The sequence below is a fragment of the Phoca vitulina genome, unplaced genomic scaffold (genome assembly GCF_004348235.1).
Source record: "Phoca vitulina isolate PV1807 unplaced genomic scaffold, GSC_HSeal_1.0 scaffold12, whole genome shotgun sequence".
Classification (NCBI taxonomy): domain Eukaryota; kingdom Metazoa; phylum Chordata; class Mammalia; order Carnivora; family Phocidae; genus Phoca; species Phoca vitulina.
The window spans coordinates 16,114,201-16,141,530 of NW_022589715.1; the positions used below are offsets into that span (position 1 = coordinate 16,114,201).

General features: G+C 34.3%; 1 protein-coding gene across 2 annotated transcripts; it reads right to left on the reverse strand.

Annotated features, from left to right (window-relative positions):
* Nucleotides 1–10,540: 10,540 nt before the first annotated feature.
* On the reverse strand, nt 10,541–11,491 carry LOC116636368 (L-lactate dehydrogenase B chain-like). 2 transcript variants are annotated; one of them, XM_032411149.1, is made up of 2 exons: nt 11,178–11,491; nt 10,541–11,003 (listed from the first exon to the last, which is right to left on the reverse strand). In XM_032411149.1, the coding sequence occupies exons 1-2, from the start codon at nt 11,420–11,422 to the stop codon at nt 10,541–10,543; spliced, it is 708 nt and encodes a 235-aa protein (XP_032267040.1). In that variant the 5' UTR covers nt 11,423–11,491. The 2 variants fall into 2 exon arrangements, with proteins under 2 accessions (XP_032267040.1, XP_032267039.1); XM_032411148.1 differs by having other exon boundaries at nt 10,541–11,491.
* Nucleotides 11,492–27,330: the final 15,839 nt, after the last annotated feature.

Consider the following 27,330-nt stretch of genomic DNA (forward strand, 5'->3'; position numbering starts at 1 on the left):
AGACCCCCCAAATGGATGCCTGAAACCATGGATAGTACCAAATCTATATATATCATGTTTTTTTCCCTATACATATATACCTATGATAAAGTTTAATTTATAAATTATATATAGTAAGAGATGAACAATAACTAATAATAAAATAGAACAATTATAATAATACACTGTAATAAAAGTTATGTGAATATTGCCTTTCTCTCAAAATATCTTACTGTACTGCACTCACCTTTCTTCTTGTGATGATGTGAGATGATAAAATGCCTCTGGATGAGATGAAGTGAGGTGAATGACATAGGCACTGTGATGTAGAATTAGGCTACTAATGACCTTCTGTTGATAGGTCAGAAGCAGGATCATCTGCTTCTGGACCATGGTTCATCTTGGGTAACTGAAACCGTGGAAAGCAAAACTGCAGATAAGGGGGGCCTATGCACAGAACTTTTAACAAACATTAAAATCCTAAACTATTTCACTTTAAGAGATAATTCCAAGTTATTTGCCAAAAGTGTTTGCATTAACATTGTATACATACAAGAATGCCAATTGCCCATGTTCCTGACAACACCCAATGTCCTCATACTTCTTAAATATTGCAATTCTAGTAGGTGTAAGCACATTGCTATCTGTTTGTATTTGTGAATGTATTTATTTGATTTGCAAATACATAAACCTTATTGAGTATAGCCACTGATCACCTGGCTGAGGTAGTGTTTATCCTGTTTCTGTACTGTAAGTTACTCTTTTACCCTTTTTTTATACAGTACTCTTCAGAAGGAAGCCATTTTGTACAGCCCACACTTAGAGTGTGGGAATCATACTCTATCTCCTTAAGGGGAGAGTATCGACATAAATAATTTGTTATTCTGCACAAGAGATTTGTCTACTTTCTAGCATTTATTTATATAATTATTTATTTAAAATTATTTATATGTCCATGAGTATAGAGTGATGTTTATTTTATGCTTTGAGTTATAATCCATTACTGCTTTATGTATTCTGTTTCTCATATTGTTCTGGCTTTATCCATTGGCTACTTTCAGTTGGCTCTTGTGCCCCTTGTATGTATCTGCCAACATTGCAGAGCTTGTTGAGAGCTTCCTTAGTTTTGGGCACTACAAAATGGCCAAGGCTCATCTCATATATTCCTTCTTCCAACTCTAAAGTCATCCACTTCTCCAAGGAGCCATAGTTCCTTTTATTGGAGAATGTTATTAGAAAGCTAGATTTAGGCACTGGACATGCTTTTTGGGGCTGGGTGCTATTGTTTTTAGATCCTTCCAATGGATGGAGCAAGGAAATCATGTGTGTATACTAACCTATGTACAGACATATCTATAAATATTTCTATTTTGTTTATATTAAGCTAAACATGCAAAGTAATATTCCCAGCTTGAATTCAGTACTACATAAATCATTCCAGCCGTCTCCCTTTGTTTGTCTTAACTTCTTCCCAAACAGTGAGAAACATGACTATCAACATTTATGCATTTACCTAATTGTTCAATTCTAGTATATATGTAGAGTGATTTGAAAATGTTAAGCCCATATCTCCATGGGAAACAATTTTGTTACCTAAAGTACAGTCCTTTTGTATAATGTCTATGCCTGCCTTTAATCTTCTAGTCTCCGCTCATATCCAAAGTAACTTAGGTCTATACTTTTCCCATGCCCACTGCCTTAGGTGAAGTTATTCCATATAGTACATACAGTTAGATCATTTTGAAACAGTCTGAATTCCATCCTGAGGTCCCTAGGTATATATATTATATATATATATATATTACTAATTTGCATACATATATATAATATATAACATATATTATTACTTTGCATACATTAATGTTCAAATATATAATATATATTAATTTTCACACATTAATGTTCACTCTGTGTTATACATTTTTATGGTACTTGGAAATGCATAGTATCATATGTACCAACAACTTTTACAGTATCATACAGAATAGTTTCATCAACCTAAGAAAACAAACCCTGTGTTTCATCTATTTAATCTTTCCCCATCTCCAAATTGCAGATTATTACTAATGTGTTTATCATTTCTATAATACAGCTTTTGAGTATTACATATAAATGGGGTCATACAGTAGGTAGGCTTTGCAGACCATCTTTCATTTAGCCAGTATGGATTCAAGATTTATCCACATTTTTGCATGATGGATCATGCCTTTTTATCATTGATTAGAATTCTATTTTATGCATATACCACAGTTTTTACACCCATCATCTAATAAAGGACATCCTGACTGCTTCCAGTTTTCAGTGATTATGAGGAAAGCTTCTATAAGGTCAGTGTCCAGGTTTTATTATGTCCAGCATAATATTTCAAATCAGTTGAATGCAGAGGAGTATGATTGATGGATTATATGGTAAAACTACATTTAGCTTCCTAATGAAAAGCCAAACTGTTTTCGAAACTAACTGTAACATTTTGCATTCTCCAAAAAAAATGTGAGCTCCTATTGCTCTGCATCCTCAAACATATGTGGTATCAGTTTCTTTTGTTCTTATTTTGATTTTAGTTATTCAAATATGTTTATAATCATAATGTATTATTGTTTTAAGGTGCATTTAATTTCAATTTATCAAATGATGTTAAGCATCATTCCATATGCTTATTTGCCACTTCTAATTCTTTTTGGTGAGTTGTTTGTTCAGATCATTTATTTGCCCATTTTTTATATGCCATATTCTCATATATAAAAATAATTATTTTCAATTGTGGTAAAATAATATAAAATTGGTCATCTTGACCATTTTAAAGTATACAATTCAGTAGTGTTAACTATATTCAAATTGTTGTACAAGAGATCACTAAGGCATTTTCACTTTGGGAAACTGAAACTAATACACATCAAACAATAATACCCAATTTCCATCTCTTCCCAAGCCCCTGGCAACCACCACTCTACTTTCTGTTTCTAAGAATTTGACTACTTTAGATACCTCATATAAGTGGAATCATACAGTACTTTTCTTTTGTGATTGGCTTATTTTACTTAGCATGATTTCCTCAAGGTTCAGTCATGCGTTGCCCATTTTTACACTGGGTTATTTGTTTACTTAATGTTGAGCTTATGAGAACTTTGTATATGTGGGATACAAGTACTTTATTTGATAGTAATTTTCAAGTATTACTCCCACTGCACCCCGAGTCTTTGGCTTATCTTTTTGTTATCTTAATACTCAATATCTTAATAATGTCTTCAGCAGAGCAGAAATTTTAATTTTTTTAAATAAAGTTCATTTTTTTAGATAATTTTTAGGTCCACAGCAAAATGGAGTGGAAAGCAGGGAGAGTTCCCCAATACTCCCTACATCCACACAAGTACAGCCACTGTGGCAATAAGCACTACAGTATGGTCATGTTGGACCATGCAGGCAGGTGACAGCAGAATGAGAGAGAAATGAATAAGGAAATGAAAAAATGACTAAAAAGAAGACACTATTTCTTTTCTTTTCTCTTTCTTTCTTCCTTCCTTCCTTCCTTCCTTCCTTCCTTCCTTCCTCCCTTCCTTCCCTCCCCCTTTTTTTAGAGGACAGTATTTCAACGCCAGCAAGCAGACTGGACCTGGTATCTGTAGTCTAAAAGAGGTAGGTGTTGAATTGCTCCATTCCATATATCTTATTCAATTTAATGGGCAATTATCATAAAGACCAAACCACTGGCCTGGCTATGGATTTTTTTTTTCTTTTCCCATAATAGAGAGGAGTGGATGGATCCTGGGCAACCGTTGCTGGGTCCCATATAATATAGTAGAAAATGTGAAATTCTGTGATGCAAGGAAAGAAAAAAACAAAAAACAAAAACTTTATGACATCTTGTCATTTTAAAGAAAACTAAACAGGCCCAGAAAGGTGAAGTGATTTTTTTTTTTTTTTTCTGAATTCACACTATAACTAACAAATGCATGACTTGACTGTAAGCCCTGGGCTTCTCACTGTCTTCCTAAGAGAGTAGCGAGAGTAATTCAGATTCATCATCAAACTGCATGTGTCAGTCTGAGTCATCCCACTATTTGCCAAACAAAAGAGTATTTTGTATGAACACAATTCTGACTTTTTTTAAATGACCATTTTTCATTCATATAGTTCTTACTTCATTCATTAAAAAAATAAAAATATTCTATTTATACATGGACTTCTAGGCTTTTATATATGCCTTCCTTTCCTTTTAGCTGCATTCCACTAGGTATGATCAGATCCTCTTCAACGTTGATTTCACTGGGTTAGGGAAATAGTATTTGTTCAGTTGTGGCATTCCCAGTACTAAGTTGCATATCATAGTTACTTAATACAGATTTACTTATCCATTTGGACTAGTTTAAATTTGTGTCTTCCACTACATCTAAAACTAATGATGTAATGTATGGTGATTAACCTAACAATAAAAAAATTAAAAAAATATTTAAAAAAATTTGTGTCTTCCAAATCAGAGATCTATTATAGCCCTACAAAATTTATAAAAATAAACTCTAGGTATTTTTGTTTTCCCTCTCCAGACATCCAAGAAATTGGATAATAATTAGAGTTCAGAGGGCATGGGTTTTCATAAAGCGACCATGGTAGGTGAAGCAGAAGAAATTCCCACTGCAATTTAGATCAAAAGCAGCAACATACTGATTGCAATACATAGCCTATCAGGAAACACATTTGGGTAGAGATTGAGCCCTTTAAATGCTATAAATGCTGTCTGAATTCCCTGAATTCTCTATCTTCCTGATCAAATTAGTTTCTCAATCTTTCTGGCGTTTCAAATTTCAAAAATTCCATAAAATGTTTTTGTCTTTGCCTTAGCAATTGTGAGGACATATCTGAAGCTCCATTACTTACATTTGGAGAGATACGTGTCTTTTATCACTTCCCCTTAAGCATTGTGTAAATCCTCACCAATGTTTTCATTCAGGCTTTGAAAACAATCTTGTACTTCATAAATAAATTGGGAATACAGAGGCTCAGGATATTTTGACAAATTCTAAATCCCACTCCTATGACAAGTTGATAATTGTTTTTTTTCTTTCTGATTTCATTGTCTTAAGCAGATTTAGGTTCAAAACAAAATTGAGTGGCTGTACAGGGTTTTCTTATATATTCCCTGCACCCACACATGCATAGCCTCCCCTGTTATTGGTATCCCCTAACAGAGTGGTACAATTGTTACAGTTGATGAACCCACATCGACACACCATCATCATCCAAAGTCCATAGTTTATATTATGGTCCACTCTTGGTGTTGTACATTCTATAGGTTTGGAAAAAAGTATAATGATATGTATTCATCAGTATTTTCACTGCATTAAAAATCTTCTGTGTTCTACCTCTTTATCTCACCTCCTATCCTGGCCCCTAACTCCTGGCAACTACTGATCTCTTTACTGTCTCCATAATCTCACCTTTTCCAGGATGTCATACAGTTGGAATCATATGGTATGTAATCTTTTCCATACTGACTTCTTTCACTTAGTAAAATATATTTTAGTTTCTTCCATGTCTTTTCATGGCTTGATAGCTCATTTATCTTTAATACTGAATAATATTCCATTGTCCGGATATACCACAGTTTATTTGTCCATTCCCCTACTGAAGGACATCTTGGTTGCTTCCAAGTTTTCAAAATTATGAATAAAGCTGCTATAAATGTTTGTATGCTAGTTTTCTGTTGGCTTAATTTCTCAGCTCTTTTGGGTGAACACTTAGGAGTTCTATTGCTGGACTGCATGGTAATCATTGCTGCCAAATTGTCTCTCAAAGTGGCTATACCATTTTGAATTCCGACCAGCAATGATTGAGAGTTCTTATTGCTCCACATCATCACCAACATTTGGTATTGTCAGTGTTCTGGAATTGGGCCATTGTGATAGGTGTATACTAGTATCTTGTTTTAATTTTTATTTCCCTGATGACATAAAATGTGAAATATCTTTTCATATGCTTATTTTCCATCTGTATGTCTTCTCTGGTGAGGCATCTGTTAAGGTCTTTGGTCTATTTTTTAATCAAGTTGTTTGTTTCCTTATTGTTGAATTTTGAAAGTTCTTTGTACATTTTGGATAACAGAACTTTATCAAGTGTGCTTTTTGGGCGCCTGGGTGGCTCAGTCGTTGGGCGTCTGCCTTCGGCTCAGGTCATGATCCCGGGGTCCTGGGATCGAGTCCTGCATCGGGCTCCCTGCTCAGCGGGAAGCCTGCTTCTCCCTCTCCCATTCCCCCTGCTTGTGTTCCTGCTCTTGCTATCTCTCTCTCTGTCAAATAAATAAATAAAATCTTTAAAAAAAAAAAAAAAGTGTGCTTTTTGTAAATATTTTTTTTCTCAGTATGTGGCTTGTTTTCTCAATCTCTTTACATTGTCTTTTTAAAAAATTTTATTTTATTATGTTATGTTAATCACCATACATTACATCATTAGTTTTTGATGTAGTGTTCCATGATTCATTGTTTGCATATAACACCTAGTGCTCCATGCAGTACGTGCCCTCTTTAATACCCATCACCAGGCTAACCCATCCCCCTACTCCCCTCCCCTCTAGAACCCTCAGTTTGTTTCTCAGAGTCCATAGTCTCTCATGGTTCGTCTCCCCCTCCGATTCCCCCCCTTCTCTTTACATTGTCTTTTACTTGTGCAGAGCTTTTTAATTTTAATGAAGTCCAGCTAATCAATTATTTCTTTCATGGACCATGCCTTTGAGGGTGTATCTAAAAAGTAATCATCATAGCCAAGGCCATCTAGATTTTCTCCTTTATTATCTTCTAGGAGTTTTATAGTTTTGCATTTTACATCTAGGTCTATCATCCTTTTTGAGTTAATTTTTGTGAAGGGTATAAGGTACACATATCTGGATTTATTTATTTATTTATTTATTTATTTATTTATTTATTTAATTTGGCATGTAGATGTCTACTGTTTCAGCACCATGTATTGAAAAGACTGTATTTGCTTCATTATATTGTCTTTGTTTCTTTTTCAAAGATTAGCTGACTATATTTATGCTGGTGTATTTTTGAGTTCTCTGTTCTTTTCCATTGATCTGTTTGTCTGTTCGTTCACAAATACCACACTGTCTTGATTACTGCTGCCTTATAAAAATCTTGAAGTAGGGTAGTGTCAGTCCTCCAACTTTGTTTTCTTCAATTTTGTGTTAGCTATTTAACACAAAATTGTTACATTAATCTTAGAATCAGTTTGCTGATATTCAAAAATACCTTGCTGGGATTTCTATTATGATGGCAGGTGAGTGTTTTTAATATATTTAGAACTCAATGTAAGACCAAACAAACAAAACAAAACAACAACAAAAAAACACAAACCACTTAGAACACCAGGAAAACAACAAGTCTTCATGAATCTAGGGACGTTATTTCCAATATAAACAATTAAGCAATTCTGTCTTAATATACTAGCTGGGTTGTCACACAAGGGCACTATGCATTTAATGAGAGAAGTGAGACTTCACCCAGAAGAGCTTTACACCTAAAGCTTGTTTCTAATGACAGCTCACATTATGTCGACCTCAATTGTATGGACATCCTAGATCTATTACCTTTTTAGGGTTTTGACTAATGCATTCAAAACTGAATAATGACATGAACCAGAGTCTATATTATGTCTTGGGGATAAAGACAAATTAAACAGACCCTCCATAGGGGAAGATGAAACACACTGGTGGTATATATTAATACAAACAAGGGACCAATTAGGAAATGCTATGTTTATTTATTCACAAATATTTATTAAGTACCTATGTTTAAGATACTAACTACCTGGGATACAAGAGCAAATAAAAAGGCAATGTCTTTCCTGAGAAGTAGGAGAAGTAGCTTAAACATTCAAGGTGGGTGACACAGATAATAAGTGATACAAAAAAGTACGTATTTGTTAGCTTGTCTATGTGTAGAGAGAAATAAATGAGGGTAAAGGGGATTTGGAGTCATCTCAGAGGTGTTATTTTAATGACAGAATCAAGAAGATTTCCCTGAAAAGGTGATTTTTTTCAAGCAATATTCTGAATAATGTGCACAAACTGGAAGGAGTCTTGGAAAGTTCTTGCAGATTTCCAGGTGTAGGGGAAAAAAAGGCAAGTATAGAAGCAGAAGCATTTTTGATATGCTTGAGAAACAACAAGGAAGCTGGTTGGCCTTGAGTGCAGTAAGTTAGGGAGAAAGCATTAGGAAGAACATCAGAGTCATCTGTGAAGTAGAAAAACAGTATCTTTAAAGCCACAGTAAAGATTTTAATTTATGGCACACAGTGGGTATGCAACTCAACATTTTGCATGATTAGCCTCTTGGCTGTGATCCATGGGACTGCTTTACATCTCCCCATCCTTATTGTTTCTTGTCCTGTCAATTCTTGAATATCACTTTGCTCAGTGGGGATTTTCAAGACAAAAAACCATAATGTGACTCCCAACTTTAGTGGTGTTAAAGCAATGAAGAGGATCTACTGCAGGGAAAAAAATCCAGTGTTCTCCAAATTTCTTTGTGTCCCCTTATTATGTACTTTACTGAGGTCATTCGGAAAATCTTTAATAAATGGAAGAGAGGTAAAGAAAGTTCAAAGTGTGGAGATTGGGTAAGTCTGGAAAACAGGAAAATTTAAGGGATAGGTATGAGGATGTATGAGAGGCTGGTATTGACAGCTGATGCCCCACTCCATTCCCCTCAGCACACCTGAGTTCTCCTCAGCTACACAGCTGGTGAACAGTTGCTTTGCTTGCTCACAGTTTCCTATCTCAAGCACTCAAGTCTCTCAGCTGCTCTTTAGGCCAAGGTCTTTCTCTGGTGCCATGAGAATTTGCTCAGTGCACACAAGATACTCTGACTTGATGAAAAATTAATGCCGTGGAAACAAGCAATAAGCACTGGAATCCCAAATAAATACACCTGCTTTAGCATTCCTTGGTTGGTTAATATTGGGATGTATTTTACCTGTCTCCTCAGAGGACTCCTAATGGGATTAAGTTCCAGTTGCCCACAGTGGTAACCTCCTAAGTAGTACCTTATCCTTTATGGTATAACCTCCTTTCCTGTCACATTCACCCTGATCATCACTTGTCCTTCCTAAAATCACTTCCCATAAAAACCACCTGCATTCCTGTCTCATGGGCTGCTTTTAGAAAATATGTATGCTAAATATGACTTCCTGAGAAAAGAACTGTTAGAAATGTTGTTATTAAAATAAGAGAAAAAACTTTAAAGAAAATTATACTAATGAGTACTAAGTAAATAAACTACTTTGATAAAGGAGAAAAGGAAATGTTCCTTATTATCCAACGTTAGAACAACAGCATTCAAATTGTTTAAAATATGAGTGTCTTTGCCATATTTGATTTTCTCTGGCTGTTCAAGTATTATTAGAAGCCTCTTAATACATGTTTCATATTTGAGGCAGAGAGGTATATGTAGAAGATTCAATTAGTGATTTCATTATAGATACAGCCTCACTGAAGGAGCATCTCTGGCCCCGGTTCCAGTAATCAGAGATCACAAACGCAATTATCCAGTTCTTACATACACATAATTTCCCACTTGCTGCAGTAGGAAGAAGGAATAATAGTCTGGAGATTCAAAGCACTGTTTCTAATCCTCACATGCTTTCTTTCAATGCAATACACTTGTTTCCCACCACATCCCTATGAAATGAAAGTTGGATATTATTGATAAAACACAATTATGTGATCAAGGTATCTGCATGTTCCATATATTTGAATATTCATTTATTCAATTAACTTTCATATAATTTTATATAGTTAGCTTCATATTTTCCCATATCTCTGTAAGATCTCAAATTTAAGGGATAACATTATAAAGTTGAATCCAGAATGTATCTCTTCCTGATCTTATTCCTTTTTCTCTAACCTCAAGGTTCATAACGATCATATCTTTACATGTTTTCTAAAAGTCATGTGAATATTATATATATATATAGGGAGAGTATATAGCATAACAGTATGTTTTCATCTTTTAGAATATAATGTGAATAGTCTCCTTTGTATATGATTCCAAAACTTGTTTTTTAACTCAAAATTTAAAAATATATATTCATATATATATATATCTACATTAATTTTTTGCATCTTTTTTTTATGGATGCTTTATCACCTGTTTATTGACATCTATGGTTTTTTAAAACAATTACTATTATTAACATTACAACAATAAAAATCTGTGTAAACATCTCCTTGGTCACATTTTTTTTTTTTCACACTGCAATAGTTAATTTTATTTGTTCAAGGGCTCATATTGCAAGCATTAAACCAAGCATGGGCTTTGATTTTGTGAGCACAGATTCACATATTCAGGAAGATAAAAGCAAACTGTGATCCATGTATATGGATGAAAAACTAAAGGCTCACAGTTAATCACATTGTAGTTTTAAATTTCTACAGCCTAGAAGCCAGAAGTCACAGATCTTTTAGGTCTTTCTGGATGTCCCACAAGGTATCTGCACTTTTCTTGAGCTGGGCAACCTCATCATCCTTCAGCTTCTGGTTGATCACACTGGTTAAGCTCCAAGCATTCAGGATTCATGGAAGGCTCAGGAAGACTTCGTTCTCAATGCCATACATCCCCTTCACCATTGTTGACATTGGATGAATCCTGGATGGATTTTTCAACGTGGATTCAATGAGATCAGCCACACTTAATCCAATAGCCCAGTTGGTATATCCTTTTAGTTTGATGACTTCGTAGGCACTTTCCACCACCATCTTATGCACTTCCTTCCAATTTTTACTGTCGTTGTCTGTTCCCATTTCTGGATTCAGTTCCTGAAGAGAAACACCTGCCACATTCACTCCACTCCACACAGCCACAGTTGAATCACCATGTTCTCCCAAAATCCACCCATGGCAGCTGCTGGGATGAATGCCAAGTTTTTCAGCCATAAAATAGCGAAATCTAGCAGAATCCAGATTGCACCCACTTCCAATTACATGGTGCTTGGGTAGTCCACTTAGTTTCCAGGTAACATATGTGAGAATATCCACTGGGTTGGAAACCACAATTATGATACAATCAGGACTATACTTGACTATCTGCAGAATAATGAATTTGAAGACATTAACATTCCTCTGCACCAGATTGAGCCAGCTCTCTCCTTCCTGCTGGCGGACTCCCGCAGTCACCACCACAATCTTAGAATTGGCAGTCACAGAGTAATCTTTATCTGCCACAATTTTAGGTATCTGAAGAAATAAGCTCCCATGTTGCAGATCCATCATTTCTCCTTTGAGTTTATCTTCTAAAACATCCACAAGGGCAAGTTCATCATCCAGAGACTTTCCCAGAATGCTGATGGCACACGCCATACCAACTTGTCCAACACCCACTACAGTGATCTTATTTTTTGGGACGGTTGCCTCTTCTTCTGCAACTGGTGCAATCAGTTTTTCCTTAAGAGTTGCCATTGTGCCCAGAGAGAACCCGCTGGGAGAGTCGCGCGAAGAAGACAATGTTAGCTGCGTGCGTCTCCTCGGGCGCAGGATCTGCAAGTCCTTGGTCAAATTTTAATGAATTCCTACAGAGAGTATATTTTAGAGTAGAATTGATGGGAGGCATTCTATGTGCATTTTTATCTTGACTAGATTGCTATTTAATTAGTAATTATATTTTGTTATTCAAAGCTGCTTTAGCAATTCATATGGTTACCAAAAGAAAATGTGAGAGTTTTTATTTCCCATAAGTTTGTCAACAGTGTGTATTGTAGGATTTAATTTTTTTTTTAAAGATTTTGTTTATTTATTTGACAGAGAGAGAGACAGAGAGAGGGGGAACACAAGCAGGGAGAGTGGGAGAGGGAGAAGCAGGCTTCCCGCTGAGCAGGGAGCCCGATGCGGGGCTCGACCCCAGGACCCTGGGATCATGACCTGAGCCGAAGGCAGACACTTAACGACTGAGCCAGCCAGGTGTCCCAAGGATTTAATTTTTTTGCCAGTGAAATGGTATATCTGTTTTAATTTGCATTTCTCTGATTTCTCTGATAATTTTTTTAATTAAAATACTGTCCCTTTTTTGGGCGGGTGATATTTCCTTCATATGAACTGCCTATTCATTTACTTTGCCTATTTTTCTATCTGAATTTATTATTTTCGTATGGATTAAAAGGAAATATATATATACACACACGTATATTACATATATGCATATATATTTGCCAACATGTTTGTACTCTGAAAACTATAAAACACTGATGAAAGAAACTGAAGATGACACAAAGAAATGGAAAGACATTGCATGCTCATGTATTAGAAGAACAACTATTGATAAAATGTCTACACTACCCAAAAAATCTGCACATTTAATGCAATCCCCATCAAAATACCAACAGAACTAGAACAAACAATCCTAAAATTTGTATGGAGCCACAAAAGACCTCAAATAGCCAAAGCAACCTTGAAAAAGAAAGCAAAGCTGGAGTCATCACAATTCTGGATTTCAAGTTATATTACAAAGCTGTAGTAATCAAAACAGTACAGTACTGGCACAAAAATAGACACATAGATCAATAGAACAGAATAGAAAACCTATCCTATAATTCTTGACCGAATGCCCAATTGTGATGAAAAAAGCTATGTTCAAATTATAAAACACAAATAATAAACATATTTTGTCTCATATTTTCAAATGATGCTTTATGTTTAAACTTCAAATTTTGTTAATATAAATTTCTGTTGGATTATAAACAACATAATGTGGTTACTAATAAAGTTATAAGAACATACTTGCAGAAAAAAGTACTTCTGTTTTACCAAAACTTTCAGTTACATTTTTCCTAGTTCCTCTACAAGTGGGTAATGGTTCTACATTTATAGATCCTTTCTCTGATTTTCAATTTTTTTATGAGTCACCCTGAACTAAAACCTGTATGATACTTCTGTTTTGGACAAGAAATTACAAGTTGTGCCATTTTCTGAAAAATCAGTGTCCCAACTCAGCTTTAAAATATTCTACCTTTCCTGTATGAGAGTGATATTCTTTCCTCAGGGTCAGCGGGGCATGCATTCTTACTTGTTCGTAAATAACACCATGGTTTGTGTTGGGTTCTCATGGCTCACTTAGTTATGTCCTCTTGCTACTGAAGTTAGAAGTGTTCAGGATGCCAGATGAAGGTTATCAGGGAGGTTTGTGTCCAGAGGAGCAACACAACTAATTGGAAGAACCAATGACACTGATTCACAAGCATCAGCTCTTAAATTAGTGAGCTAAATTGCCAGCACTACCTAAACTACCCAAGGAAAACAGCCTGTAAAGAAGTTTCTATTGTTGTTATTGTTTTGTTTTGTTTTCCTTTTAGGTTCCTTACAAAACTATTTGAAGTTCTTAAAGTGGAACTCATAAAGTAAGTTCCAGATGGTAATGTGGATTTCAGAAAAGTTCATAAAGCCTCAGTAGTATATAAAACTAGCATTGGTACATGCCTGAGAATAAATGTTCCCTTTTTCATAAGCCAATTTTCATTATCCAATTCTACATTCAGTCTATAAGAAAAATCACTTCTTAAAATATTTAATGCCTGAAATATTAAAGTGAAGGTGAATTAATCTGACATTTATGGTCTAGTTGTCATAGTTTAATCCCTTCCTGGTTTTATTTAACTGATTGAATTGTGACTCTTGGGTTATTGAACTTTGATGCCCTCCCGTCAATACATGTAAGGCTGTAAAAATTTTGGTGAGAATTAGAGCACAGCATTCAGCAGTAATGGAGAAATCTTAATATCTTCACATAAAAAACTGCCCCATGCTGAATCACAGATGCTCTATAATGTTTGCAAATTGATAAAGCGGATACATACAGATCAAGTCTACACATTGAATTTCAGACTTAAATCTGGAAGTAATATTAAACGCATACAATAACACTTCTTTTTTAGGAGGGAAGTGAAAACAGAAGTATTGGGAGTAGAAATAATTTTCTAAAACCCGTAATTGTATTATTAGAGTTGGAGAGAGAACCTTAGATAAGAAGCTGTAAAAACCTATTTACCATTCAAAGAGCCTTACTCTTGAATTGGTTGTGTTGCCCAAAATATGTTCTAAGCAAACACAATTTCCACAGATGGCTTCTGTGTTCAAATAAGATAGTGGGATCCTCTATGTCATACTCCCTTCTTTAAAATTCGTAGTGACTCTTCATGTATAAATGGTCTGGGGAGTTTTGTAATGGAGAATTTTTATACACATTTTTTAAAGGTATGATCAGAAAGGGAGAAAATGGTATATCTCACAACAGCAAGTGAAGTGAGAAGAAGGTGACTCTAGAAAAAGCTGAAGTTCTCCCCATTGGTTGAATATGATTTCCAATATTTGGTCTATTTGTCTAACTTAAACTTGGATGGCATGAGGTCCCAACTCCTCTATTGATTCTACGGATAGAAATTAAGTTCCGTACTCACTGTTTCTAAAACACAATTTTAGAATGGTCCTGCAAATGGCTTATTGCTTTGCCTCCCTGACTGGTCCTCTCATGACTTCGGCCCCTGATAACAACCACCATGAGGCAGATGGGATGCTGAACACTGGCATCCCTTCCTCGCTCGTGGCACTGCCTCTCCAACTCCCGCACAAGGAGAGCAAAGACTAGTCTGAATGTGATCTCTGCCTCAACCATAGGCGCAGGCTATTCTTAATTATTCTCAGAAAATGGAGTAAAGGCTGTTGCTCTAAAGAAGATTTTACTAAAGTCTGTATCCCACCTGGCTAAACTATTTCCCTATAGAGGCTCTGTCTCCACTCCCGGAAAACTGGGAAACCCTGAGCTAAAGTCAGTTAATTCCCTGACATATGGAGAAGAGAAAGTTGTTTCTTCAAGAAGGATCTTGTGTTAAGATCCACTTCCTTAGTCTTTATTTTCTGCCCCAGGACTTAACCCTTTTCTGGATGGATGACAGTCAAGTTACGGAAACATCCTAAACAAGCTTAAATTAATTACTAATTTATTTTCTAACATCTAGACCAAAATGACATTGTGTTTTTTTTCCTACATGTAATCACAGGTTACAAATAGATTTGCTTACATGGTTTCTCTATCAGGAAAGGCATCTCCTTATTTTCCATATGCTCAATTCACACTTAGCCATCAGGATCCAATTCAGTGGCCACCTCCTTCACTACTTTATGAAGATTTCCACAATTCTTCTTCAAAGAGAAGCAATCCTTGCTCCCCAAAATATATCACTATATATCTAAATATATCAATGTATTTATACTATGGATTTTTACTGATCATATTAAAATATATCAATGCATTTATCTAAATAGTTTATTACTGTTTCTTTTCTTTTTTTACTGATCTTGTGCTATAATTATTAGTGTATTATTTGTTAAGAGTACACAACTGTTAGGGTGAGAACCATGTCTTTGCAATTAATGTAAAAGCAAAGATAATGTTATGAAAAAACCTGGAATAAAATTCTGTCTCCAAAATTATGTAGTTATAAGACTTGGAAATTGTTTTTCAGATGTTTTTATTCAGAGATACTCAAAATAGATAAAACAGGAAAAGCTAATTTGAATAAGTGTTAAAAATGTCTTTTGGCATTTAACTGCAAGTCCTAGAAAGCAAACTACAGAAATATCTTTAAATGAACAGACTAGTTACCACTGGCAAGTCTGGGGGATTAAATTTTTTAAAAAGTTAGTCATGATCATACAGACAACTCTATGAAAATGTTTTCCTACCCAACCTTTACACAAAAATGACCTTGAAAAAGTTTTTTATTACATTAATATTTAGTTTTATGATGTAAAAAATTAATGTATACCTACAGTAAGAAATATATATGTTTGTGTGTATGTTTATAAGACTGTGTACACACATACACACATGTTACAGAGTACTCAGAGAGCTCTGCATTATAGTGCTTCCTTTCAATTCTCCACGTGAAACCTGAGACACATTCTTACCTGGAATGTTTTGAATGAATGACTTCTTCCCTAGATAAGTGAGCAGCAGTATCCATATTATCATCCTTATCACCATTGACATGCATTTATAAGACAGATGACCAGGTCTGGTAATATTAATATTTGACTGTAACTAAGTGAGGGTCAGACTATATAGGAAGAAAATCATTAACACTTGCTTAATGAACCTCACACTCCCATTAACTTAACCATGACAGAATGCACAATGCAGGGCATTGATTCAGGGACTTCACATTTATCGCAGCCAGGCTCAGAGTACCTTTGCATCAATTAAAAAGCAAAACAAAACCCTAATTTCAAAGGTTCTACAAAAGACCGGTGCTGTCTACACAGGTTTGGTTAATTATTTGTTGTAATGTAACTGTGTTTATCTTCTCATTTCCTAAAAAACAATGTTTATTTAGCAGTATAATTTATTTGTCTCTCGTGAGATTTATATTGCAGGACATTTCATTTGAGAGTCTGTATATCTTTAGGAAGTATATAGTGGATACCAGAACTAATCTGTCAAAAGTTATTACTGAACTGATTAAATAACATTTATTTTAAATTCTGATGTGATTGGTGCTTTCTGTCTTAAGGGCTTTTTTTTCAAAAACCTTAGTTAATTTAGACGAATTTACAGTTGACCCTTGAACAATGCAAGGGTTAGGGTCACCAACACCCCACAGCCAAAAATCCATGTATAATATTTGACTCCCCCAAAACATAACTACTAATAGCCTACTGCTGACTGGTGGCCTTACCAAGACCATAACATATTGATAAACACATATTTTGTTATGTTACATGTATCACATACTGTATTCTTACAATAAAATAAGATAGAGAAAAGAAAATGTTCTTGAGAACATCATAAGGGAGAGAAAATACATTTACCGTACTCTACTGTATTTATTGAGAAAAATTTCATATTAGTGGAGCCATGGAATTCAAATTTGTGTTCTTCAAGGGTCAACTGTACATAGCAGCAAGAACACACAGAGGATGAATATCTAAATTACCAAGTCAAACTTACCCTTAGGCAAAATACTGAATGGAAGAAACATCCTCCAAATTCCTTTTCTTCGACAGTTTCATTGGCCCATGTGGTAGCTACCTCATGCTGTGGCGTGAACTCAGATTTTATTTTATTTCCAGTTGGTCTTTCCTCTCCTTACCACAAGAAAGAAAGAAAGAATGGAAGGAAAGAAGAAAGGAAGGAAGGAAGGAAGGAATGAAAGGAAGGAAGAAAGAAAAGAACAAGACAATAATACATTCTAAAGGTCCCCAGTATTGAAAGCCAAGCTTCTCTTTGACCACACCCATCTTCCACCCATGCACATATATGCATTTTTGCTACTAAATTTGCTAACACTCACATCCAGTATATATATATATATATACCCTTTCATAGAGTTGTCTGTATGATATATATATACCTCTCATCAACAGTTAAGAGCAATGGAGGTCATGTTAGTGGTGACAAAGGGTACTAACTATCTCAGGCACTCTGCTTTGTATTTTACCTGTATTATCTCACTTATTCTGAAAAACCATCCCATAAGGTAAGTATAATATTCTGTATCACACAAATGAGGAAACTGAATGCTATAGAGCTGATGAAAAATGGACGCCTGGGTGGCTGGGTGGCAGGGTGCCTGGGTGGCTCAGTCGGTTAAGTGTCTGCCTTTGCCTCAGGTCACGATCTCAGGGTCCTGGGATCCAGCCCCGCTTCAGGCTCCCTGCTCAGTGGGAAGCCTGCTTCTCCCTCTCTGCGTGCTGCTCTCCCTGCTTCTGCTCTCTCTCATTCTGTCAAACAAATAAACAAAATCTTTAGGGGGAAGAAAAAGAAAAGAAAAATGGACACAGTCAAAATGCCACTGTGCTGATAAACCTAAAAACCCAAACTCACATCTCAATGACTCCAAAGCCCATAATTTCCCCAAGTGACAGACTTGTTGAATATGAATTTGGAAACAGCGACACTGAAGTGTACACTGGGGGTGAAGTAAGGTGAGAGAGTAAGCAAAACCATCAGCTTCCTTATGGGCCAAGATAATTTAAATATTGTGCTTCAATAAAGTGAAAATGCATTTATACTAAGAAATTGCAAAAAAAAGTAATTATGTGGATGACAATGACACAGGGATAAGAGTTTAAAGATAGTCCCAAGGCATTCCACATGGTGGTTGTAGCCACAACTAACATAGTTTATTTGTACACAGACCATTGAAAGATGTATTTTGTCCTAATGTGTGTGTCTTGCAAGTGTCTTGCAACGTCTTTAAGAGATTACTCTGATATTACAGAAGATATTCATGAAGTTTTAAAGATATTTGCTAATCACTTACCTTTATGTGATCTGGGCACCAATGAACTGATGCATTAAAATTAAAAACAAATAAGACAAACATATTTATATATTCTTAGTAAGCATGTTCATACTTGTGCATCTTAATCCTATTATTACCTAAATCCCATCCAGGTAACAGATCTGAACCTATATTCAGATAGTCATATGTAAAATGTTTCTTGAACGTCATAAAACTATTTCCTCAGCTTTTCACCTCACACTATATCTTAAATATTCTACATTAGAAGCACTTATGTGAGTTAAGCACCAGCTGACATGAAAAAAAATTATTGGGAAGCGTAATACTTTTCTAAAGCGTATATACTGGCATGAAATATAGAATTGATATGCCAGGATCTGTTCTAGCTACTTTATATTCACAAACATATTTAATCCTCAGAAAAACCTTTATATTTCTCTTATTCTTAATTTTATAGAATATAATAACATTCTGAATATTTATAATATCCTTTATATAAATGAAAATATAAAATTATATAATATTTTTCAGAATGTTTACAATATTCTTATATTAAAGAATATACAGAAAATTATAAAGTAAATTTAGGTGATTAGATTTCATTGAGGCAAAGCACACTAGAGTAGTTCTAATTTCTAAAGTGAAATAAATACAAGCACAGCTTAAAGCAACATTAAAAAATTACCATCCTCAGGGTATAATTTATATGAAACAAGTTTCAACCATTTTATGTATACAGTTTTATACTTTTTGATAAATACATATATTACTATAACTATTCACCACAATAAAAATATAAAATATTGCAAGTTTTTACAGTTGTAGCTTTAGTTCTAAGCATTAATGGGTCCTTTGCTCACTTTAGGATGGCTTCTTTGTTTCTCACCTATTTACTTTGATTATTCCCTTTGTTGATTAGATTTCTCCATCATCAAATCGATTCTGTATTCTCTTCATTGCTTGTAGGATGTAGGATCAATTCTAATTTTACAAAATTACAGCTGGATGGGAATAGTGGAGGAAAGCATGCTGAATATGTATATACCTAGGACATCCTCTACAATTTGGTGAATATATCTTCAAAATGTCCTTGACCATTTTGACATTTGGCACAGAGCACCCAACATAATCTACTTAATATAATTTTGAACATGTACTTTCTGGACAAAGCAAGGTGCACACACACATGCACACACACACAAACACAGCTCTGTTGTGCAAATACAGCCAGATTTACTGTAGAAAGCATTCTTATGCAAAGAAAATTTGGTCAGAGAGGTATTTTTATATTTTTTCTATAAAAAAGTATATGAACAAAAACCCCACTGCATCTCAAAAACAATGAAACCGTATCCAATTAAAATTTAATTCTGCAACATTGTTAACTTAAGGGTCATTTAAATAATATTTTTAGGCATACATAAATAATGCATTTGTTACTAATTAGCAGCTTCTACATTACCTTCTCAACTTCTGTTTAAGAAGCATCCTCAGACCTTTAGGAAAATTTACAACTGTACATTTAGTTGGGGGTGGGGGAGAAAGGTAGTCAATTACTGAGATTTGTTTTTTATAGACGCTAAGGTTTCTTGAAATAAATCTTATTTGACAGAATAAAAATAGTTATTCTCATGACCAATTATAAGAACAGTATGTAAATTACAATAAATCTCTCATTCCTTTCTTATTCCCAGGAGAGTCAATCTTGCACTGGAAATATCTGTGAGCTTCTAGAAGGTCTGTAAACTCTAACCAAAACAAGATGGCCAGAACTAGGGTAAATGATATGCATAGAGAGGACTGACTACTCAGTCAATCTGTTATTCTGTAACATTTAGTATTACATTATTTGAGCTAGGAAAAGAAATCTAGAAATGGCTTTTTAACATTGTACTTTGTTTAACATTGATGATGTTAATAAATCACTTTGTAAATCAGGTGAATATGAGCTGCATGGAGTCACATTTTGGTAGCCATCGTTGGGATCAATGATCCACTCACCAACATGAAGCAATAACTATCATTTTTTTTTTTTTGATTTTATTTATTATTTATTTATTTATTTATTTATTTATTTAGAGAGCGTGAGTGGGGGGAGGGGGGGCAGGGGGAGAGAGGGAATCCTAAGCAGACTCCCCGCTTGCTGAGTGTGGAGCCCAATGCGGGGCTCCATCTCAGGACCCAGAAACCATGACCTGAGCAGAAATCAAGAGTTGGACTTTAACCAACTGAGCCACCCAGGTGTGCCAATCACCATCTTTTAAAACAAAGAGTCAAATCATATTCCCTGATAAATGATCATCCTACTTAAATTTAATTGGTACTTTCAGAGAAAAACCTGGGCTACAGATGCAATATTTATCTAATCAAATAATTGAACTGAGAATACTATATTAGAAAATTAGGTATTTACTCCAACTAAGTGATGACATACAGAAAATGCATAAACTCATTATTTATCTCATATCATATCTGAATGTGTGGGAAAGAGAGTAAACACAATAGGCATTCAGAAAAGATTAAAAATATTTATGGGCAGAGTTCTGGAGATTTTATCAAGAAGTGAGACGTCAAAGATACAGAGGGTCTGAATATGTATAAAAGGAGAATGACCTCTTGATAATGTAGGAGTCTGAATCCCTGCTTCAACAAAGGCCAGTTTTGTTTCTGATATGTTAATTGGCTTCTGTCTATGTGATTCTCAGTTTAAATATCTCTAAAATCAAGATATTATCCACCATAATTATTTTTAGATGAAAAGAAATGATCACAAATATAAATTGAAAATATATATACTATTAGAAAAATATATTTTATATACAATAACTAGAGAAAAAAGTCTTAAATCCATAGCTTTAGATTCAAAGCTTTCATATGCCCTGTATTGTCTTTTTTTTCTGTTAAATTACAAATCCCTAAGCCACACAGACATGAATAAGACATAAATAATGTGCAACTACAATAAGTTCTATACATTTCAACACATATGGTGTCTTCTTCTTGAAGCTGTGTGCACAACTGGAGAAGGCTTTAATTCTGTGTGCAGAGAGGTTTCTAATATAACTAAATGCCATTATGATTTGTTTGTCAGTATCTCTTTACATTTGGTCATTATAAAATATATCTCCAAAGTCTTATCATTCAATATTAGGCTGATAAAATTCAGTTTGTAGTCAGACACTGGGTAATGGTAGAATCCACCAAAGTATGGACAACTAATGAGACTACCAATGAGAAAAAGCTAATTTTCTCTAATCGTATATTCCATTTGGCTGTTATTGGTCATTCGATTAAAAACAGTACATCCCCATGTTATAATCATCTAGAGCTCCCAGAGTCATGAACTCTTAAGTTATTGATTTATCACTTACTCTTGATTTGCTGTCACTCTCTTCAGTACTGCTTTTGCCATTGCCCCTTGTGTTTTCATATGCACCTAGATGACCCTTCTGCTTCCCTGGCTCTTCAAATCCTTGGCCTTCTTTTTTTCCCAGTGATTTATTATTGATCTTCCTCCAACCATTCAATACGATGAGTATTTCAAATCTTTTCCTCTTTCCTCAAACATCCTCCACCATATTCCCCATCTTCACTTTCATCTCATGGCCTTGTTTTTGGGGGGAAATTGACACAATCAGCTGAAAACACATATAGCTCCCAGCAACACACACATCTGCACCTGTAACTTCAGTCTTTCCTCTTCCCCAGCTGCTCTAGATCAGAACTCCATGCTCCTAGATGAGACCAAAGTCTGTATGTCCAGTAGACTTCCTTTCCATTCCCTGACCAATCTTCCAGCAATATTCCCTTTTCTCTCGTTATTCTTGTCCCTTACTAACACATCATTTCTATCAGCAAAAAAATATGCTTTATTTTTCCAATATTCAAAAGAACACATTTTCAATCTAACTTTGATCATAAACATTGACCCCATTTCTGTTTTCCTTTTTAGGAAAATTAGTCTGTCTATGCTTGTTCTGTGCCATTCTTGTTACCACACTAATCACACTTGCTCAGGTGCTGGTAGGGGTGGGAAGATATTGGGACATTTAGAAACTTAGACTATTTGTATATTTAAAGCTATGGGTCACTTCATCTGAGTAAATTCTCAGTTTCTTTGCGCCAATAGCAGCATGAGGTCTGGTGCCATTAAGACACAGTATAGACAGTCTGGACTCTTAGCTTGTTCCTGATGGACAGAGCTCCTAGAGGGAAAGGTAAGAAAGGTGTAGGAAGAGTACACCTAGTTTTTTTCATACCCTTTATGGATATCATACTTGGGGTTAGAGTTTGAATTAAATGTCTTCCTACAATTTCCCAACCTAATATTGTTTCTGTCATACTCTACTTTTTTTTAAAGTTTTGTAGGGTTCTGTAGGTATTTCTTCTGCCCTCCAATTTTGAGTGCTTATTAACAATTCCATTCATGAGGTATGAATGCTCTTTTGAAGTAAAATAAATAGAAACACCGTTTGTATTTCAGTAAAGAATACTGATTATTCCCTAAGTGGCTCTACACCAAATCTCTTACTCCTTATAATATATATTTCATTCCTCCCTTTTCCCATGCTTTCTTCTTATTTTTTGGAGGGGGTATATTGACCCACTTGCTAAAATTGAGACTAGATTGATTGTTCATCACTTTTTATAAAGACTGCACATAACTGTTTCCAATTTTGTATATGTATAATTTCATATAAATATATTTAAAAATTTATATAAATTTATGCATTATATATTATACATTATATATATGTAATTTGTCTTCAGGACAGCTTCATTTTTATATACCATTTCCCCAGTTAAATAATTGTAGAGTACTTTCTTCTCTTAGATTTTCTTGCCTTATTAATCTAGTTTATAATGGAACTACATGTCTCCCTGCAATTATTTAAATTGTTTTTACATTGCTTGGGGTGTTTTATAATATATCTCATATTTTTTTTTAGAAACCCTGCATTTCTTTTTAAAGTGTCCTGCGTATTTTTTCCCAAATATGCTTAAATCAATGCTAACCATTGAAGACTTAATACTTGTGATATTAGCTTCCTTCATAGACAAATAAAAAAGAAGTCATACTCAAGTTATGTGCTTACTAAAAGAATATATGACCATCTGTCAAATGAATGAGTTTGTTTTAGTGACCTGATTGTTTTCAATGATTGCTAATAGGATGGAGGAAATAATCAGACTATTGGGCAATTATTCCAAAAACAAGAAAAGCAATATTCACATTCATTGTGTCTTTGTTCAAAGACACAGAAACAGTAAGTGGCAGGACCTTGTCAAAGCCCTTTGACCAAAATCTGGAGCATGAATTGCTCTACTGCATTCTAGTATTCTGCAGCATTTCTGGCTTAATTCTCAAAGCATTTCTTATATCAAGGGAGAACTTTAAAAAAAAGTTTTAAGATAGTAAAATGCAGCATTAAATATAATTTTATGAGAAACCTTTGATGTTCATGGGACCCATAAGCCAGACACATGGTAGAACAGATAAACCTAATAAGCACGGATTTTGAAAAGAGGGTTTGAATACAAGCTCCACTTCTTAGTAGCTTTGTGACTTTTGCCAAATTTGTTACCCTCTCTGAAACTTAGATAACCAGTCAGTAAATTGGAACACAAACAAATTCTTTTTTCTTTTCTTTTTTTGGTCAAGATTAAATAATAATGGTAAAGTGGCTTATTCTGGATCTGCACATATGAGGTCCATTAAAAGGTTCATAGAAACAAATCACTATGTCTTTCCATTACTATATTTTTAGATTAAAATGAAAGCCAAAAGTGAAGTAAGTCAAATGGAGAAATATAAATACTATATATCATTTCTATGTGGAATCTGAAAAAGCTAAACTTGTAAAAACAGAGAGTAAAATGGTGGTTACCAGGGGTTGGGGATGGGGCAATTGGAGAGATGTTTAAGGGTACAAACTTGCAACTCATAGATAAATAAGTCCTGGAGATCTAATGCACAGTATAGTCAATGGAGACAACAATATTGTATTATAATCACCAAACCTGTTAAGAGAATAGATCTTAATTATCTAACCACAAAAAAAGGAATGATAATTATGATGTGATAGAGGTGCTAAGTATCACTGCAACCGCAATCATATTACAATATGTAAGCGTATCAGGTCAACATGTTGTATACCTTAAATTTATACAATACTATATGTAAAATATATTTCAATAATAACAACAACAAAATCCAGTGAATTAATTCTGCTTTGAATTAATCCTTTGGGAAAATTAACTGTCATTTTATCTATCCTTAAAATTTCCAAGGAAGATTTTTATCCTAAAAAGTTACTACCAGGGTCTCCAGTAACAAATCCATTGATGCTACTGTAAGAAATATTAATGTGGGCTGAATGGGTCATAGTACTCAGCCTACCACTTCTTATAAATTTAGTTTTGCCTAAAAATAGGGTTAAATGATAGGTGGTATGTGATATCACCACGCTTATTTCTGAGATGCCTGAAAGATACCTGGTACTGACCTTAGCCAACATTAGAAGAAAATGTCTTAGCTAGCAATTTATAATATGCTGTTTATAGTTTGAAAGTCCCCTGAATGATCTCTTTACTAGCTTTTCTACATTACTTAATGAAAATATCAGATTGATGGGTTTCATCTTGCTAAACAATAGATTACAGAGCTTGATTTCAGATACATGACGAGTAGGGTACAAAAGACACCTTAGTAATCCTGTGGTTTGGCTTCTCTCATGTGTATCAGGGTGGTTCCTAATACAAATGCACAATCTATATATGACAACTGAAAAGATGTCCAGGGTGTGCCTGAAGTCCAACCTCACTGTGTTTATCTTCACTTTCTTTTTTCTAATGTATCATTCTATCTATCCTTATAGAGGCTTTGGGATCTCATGAGTCCTTTACATTTTCTGACCCTATGCAATTGTTTTGCTTCAAATAAAAACCATGTAAATTCAATACATGCTTTTACTTAAAGCCAGTAGAACATGTGTTTACCTTTTGCTGGTGTTTAGAAAACTTTATTTTCAGTTAATCATTAGTCAAATAACAATGTATTTTGCATTGTTCAAGCAAATAAACCGATTTTTTAAACCTTCCCTTATATTGTGTAACTTTATCTTATTATCCCAAAAATGTATAACAAAAAAAAATGCAGACAAAGAAATTAGCAATCTAAGTAACAGATACTTAGGTTTAAATTCAATAACTGGATTGTTTCTATATTATGAAAAGTTAATGAAATTACCTGTCTTAGCACTGTAACATCAACAGACACTGTTTAGTTGTTTAAGAGGGACTCCAAAGAAATAGATCATTTATATTTCTGCAAGAAATATTTAAAACAAACTGAAGTGATAAAACCGTAAGATTTCAAGGTTGGAAAGAAGGGCAGAAGAATATTCTAAAGGCAGAAGTATTTCGAAAACAAGCCTGTTTATGGCGAAGATAATGAGTTCAGCACTTGAAATGGTGGTATAGGACTTTAGGTTGGGATTGCAGATAAGCCTTTAGGACACAGAGGTAAAGGCTGAAGTACTTATATTATAGTTGAAATTTGGTAAATCATCGATGTTACACTTCCAATATTTGGGGGCATTACTTGGGTATTCCTCAAAGTCTTTGTTAAAAGAAAAAAATTAAAATTTGTTCTTGTGCAATGCTACTTAGTATTATAGATAAGAAAGGAAAACTATGCCTCTGGTTATTTTTATTTAAACCCAAGATAAAATAAAAAGGTGTGAATCACAGAGATTGGCATCTTTTTAAACATTTCGCATCCGTTAATATCAACCACATGTAAAATGTGTCTATGAATATGGGTGAAGACTAGACCTCACCTATATATACCGGAGGACCCAATTCATAGATGTGACTATAAGTAAGGAATCTTCTACATGCAAAGTTGGAGAATCATTTGATACTTAACTTGCATTTGGCAAGTCTTAAGTATTTTATTGTTTTTTGATATGAGAATTATTGAATTTTTAAATTAGAAAACAGACACTGAAGACTAATCCAATTATTGTACAAATATTTGAATTCCTTCCACATCTTTCCTATATGGTGAACAACAATGTAAAAAAACTTGCATCCAACATCAGAGCAATAGAAAATTCACTTAAAATGTTATCTGCTATGCTTCTTAGCACTTTATATTACGTATCAAATAGAAATCAATCTTGTTTATCAATTCAATCACTCCCACCATAGGTATTTATTGAGAACCTATTCTCTATCTGCAATAAACTAATGAAAAAGCACAGCTATTATCCCTGAAAAATTCACTGATTCATTTATTATAGTAATATCAAATCATAAACATAAAATGTAAGTGTTTTTATAGATATATTTATAAACATAATATATACATTGATGTATTTTATTTTTCTAGGGAAGACATAAATAAAGCTATGTAGAGGAGATGGTATCAGCCCAGCATTTTTTTAAATTAAGTTTTCATTTATTTATTTATTTATTTATTTAAGTAATATCTACACCCAACTCACACTCACGACCCTGAGATCAAGAGTCGCATGTTCTTCTGAGTGGGCCACCAAGGCACCCCAGCAAAGCTTTATGTGATGATAGAAACGTGGGGAATTGTCAAGGAAGAGAATGGTCTATATAACATCTTATTGGTCCCTAGACACAGGAAAGAAGTCTGCTTTTTCCCCCCCAATGAGATCTCTCATAATACTTCATGATCTTCTCTTCTCCATTTGAAACCTCCCAATTTCTTCAGTTTTGCAGCATATAAAGCATTTCTGAGTTACTTTAGAATTTTGGCTTCTGTATTTGGAGCATATCCTCATTTCTCTTGCAACTAGAATGAATATATTCCAGATAAAGCAGAATATGAAGATGATGATCGTGGAAGAAAAAAATGAAACTTTTTTATTTTTAGTGTAATTTATACCTATGTGCTTTATAACTCACATTGAGTTCTGATCTGTGTTAGTCTAATAACTGTGATAAAAAGACAAATTTCTCATTAATTATTAACTCAAAATGATAAGAAATTAAACACAAAACCTTTAACATTTGCAAACATTTCCTAACATTTGTATGTGT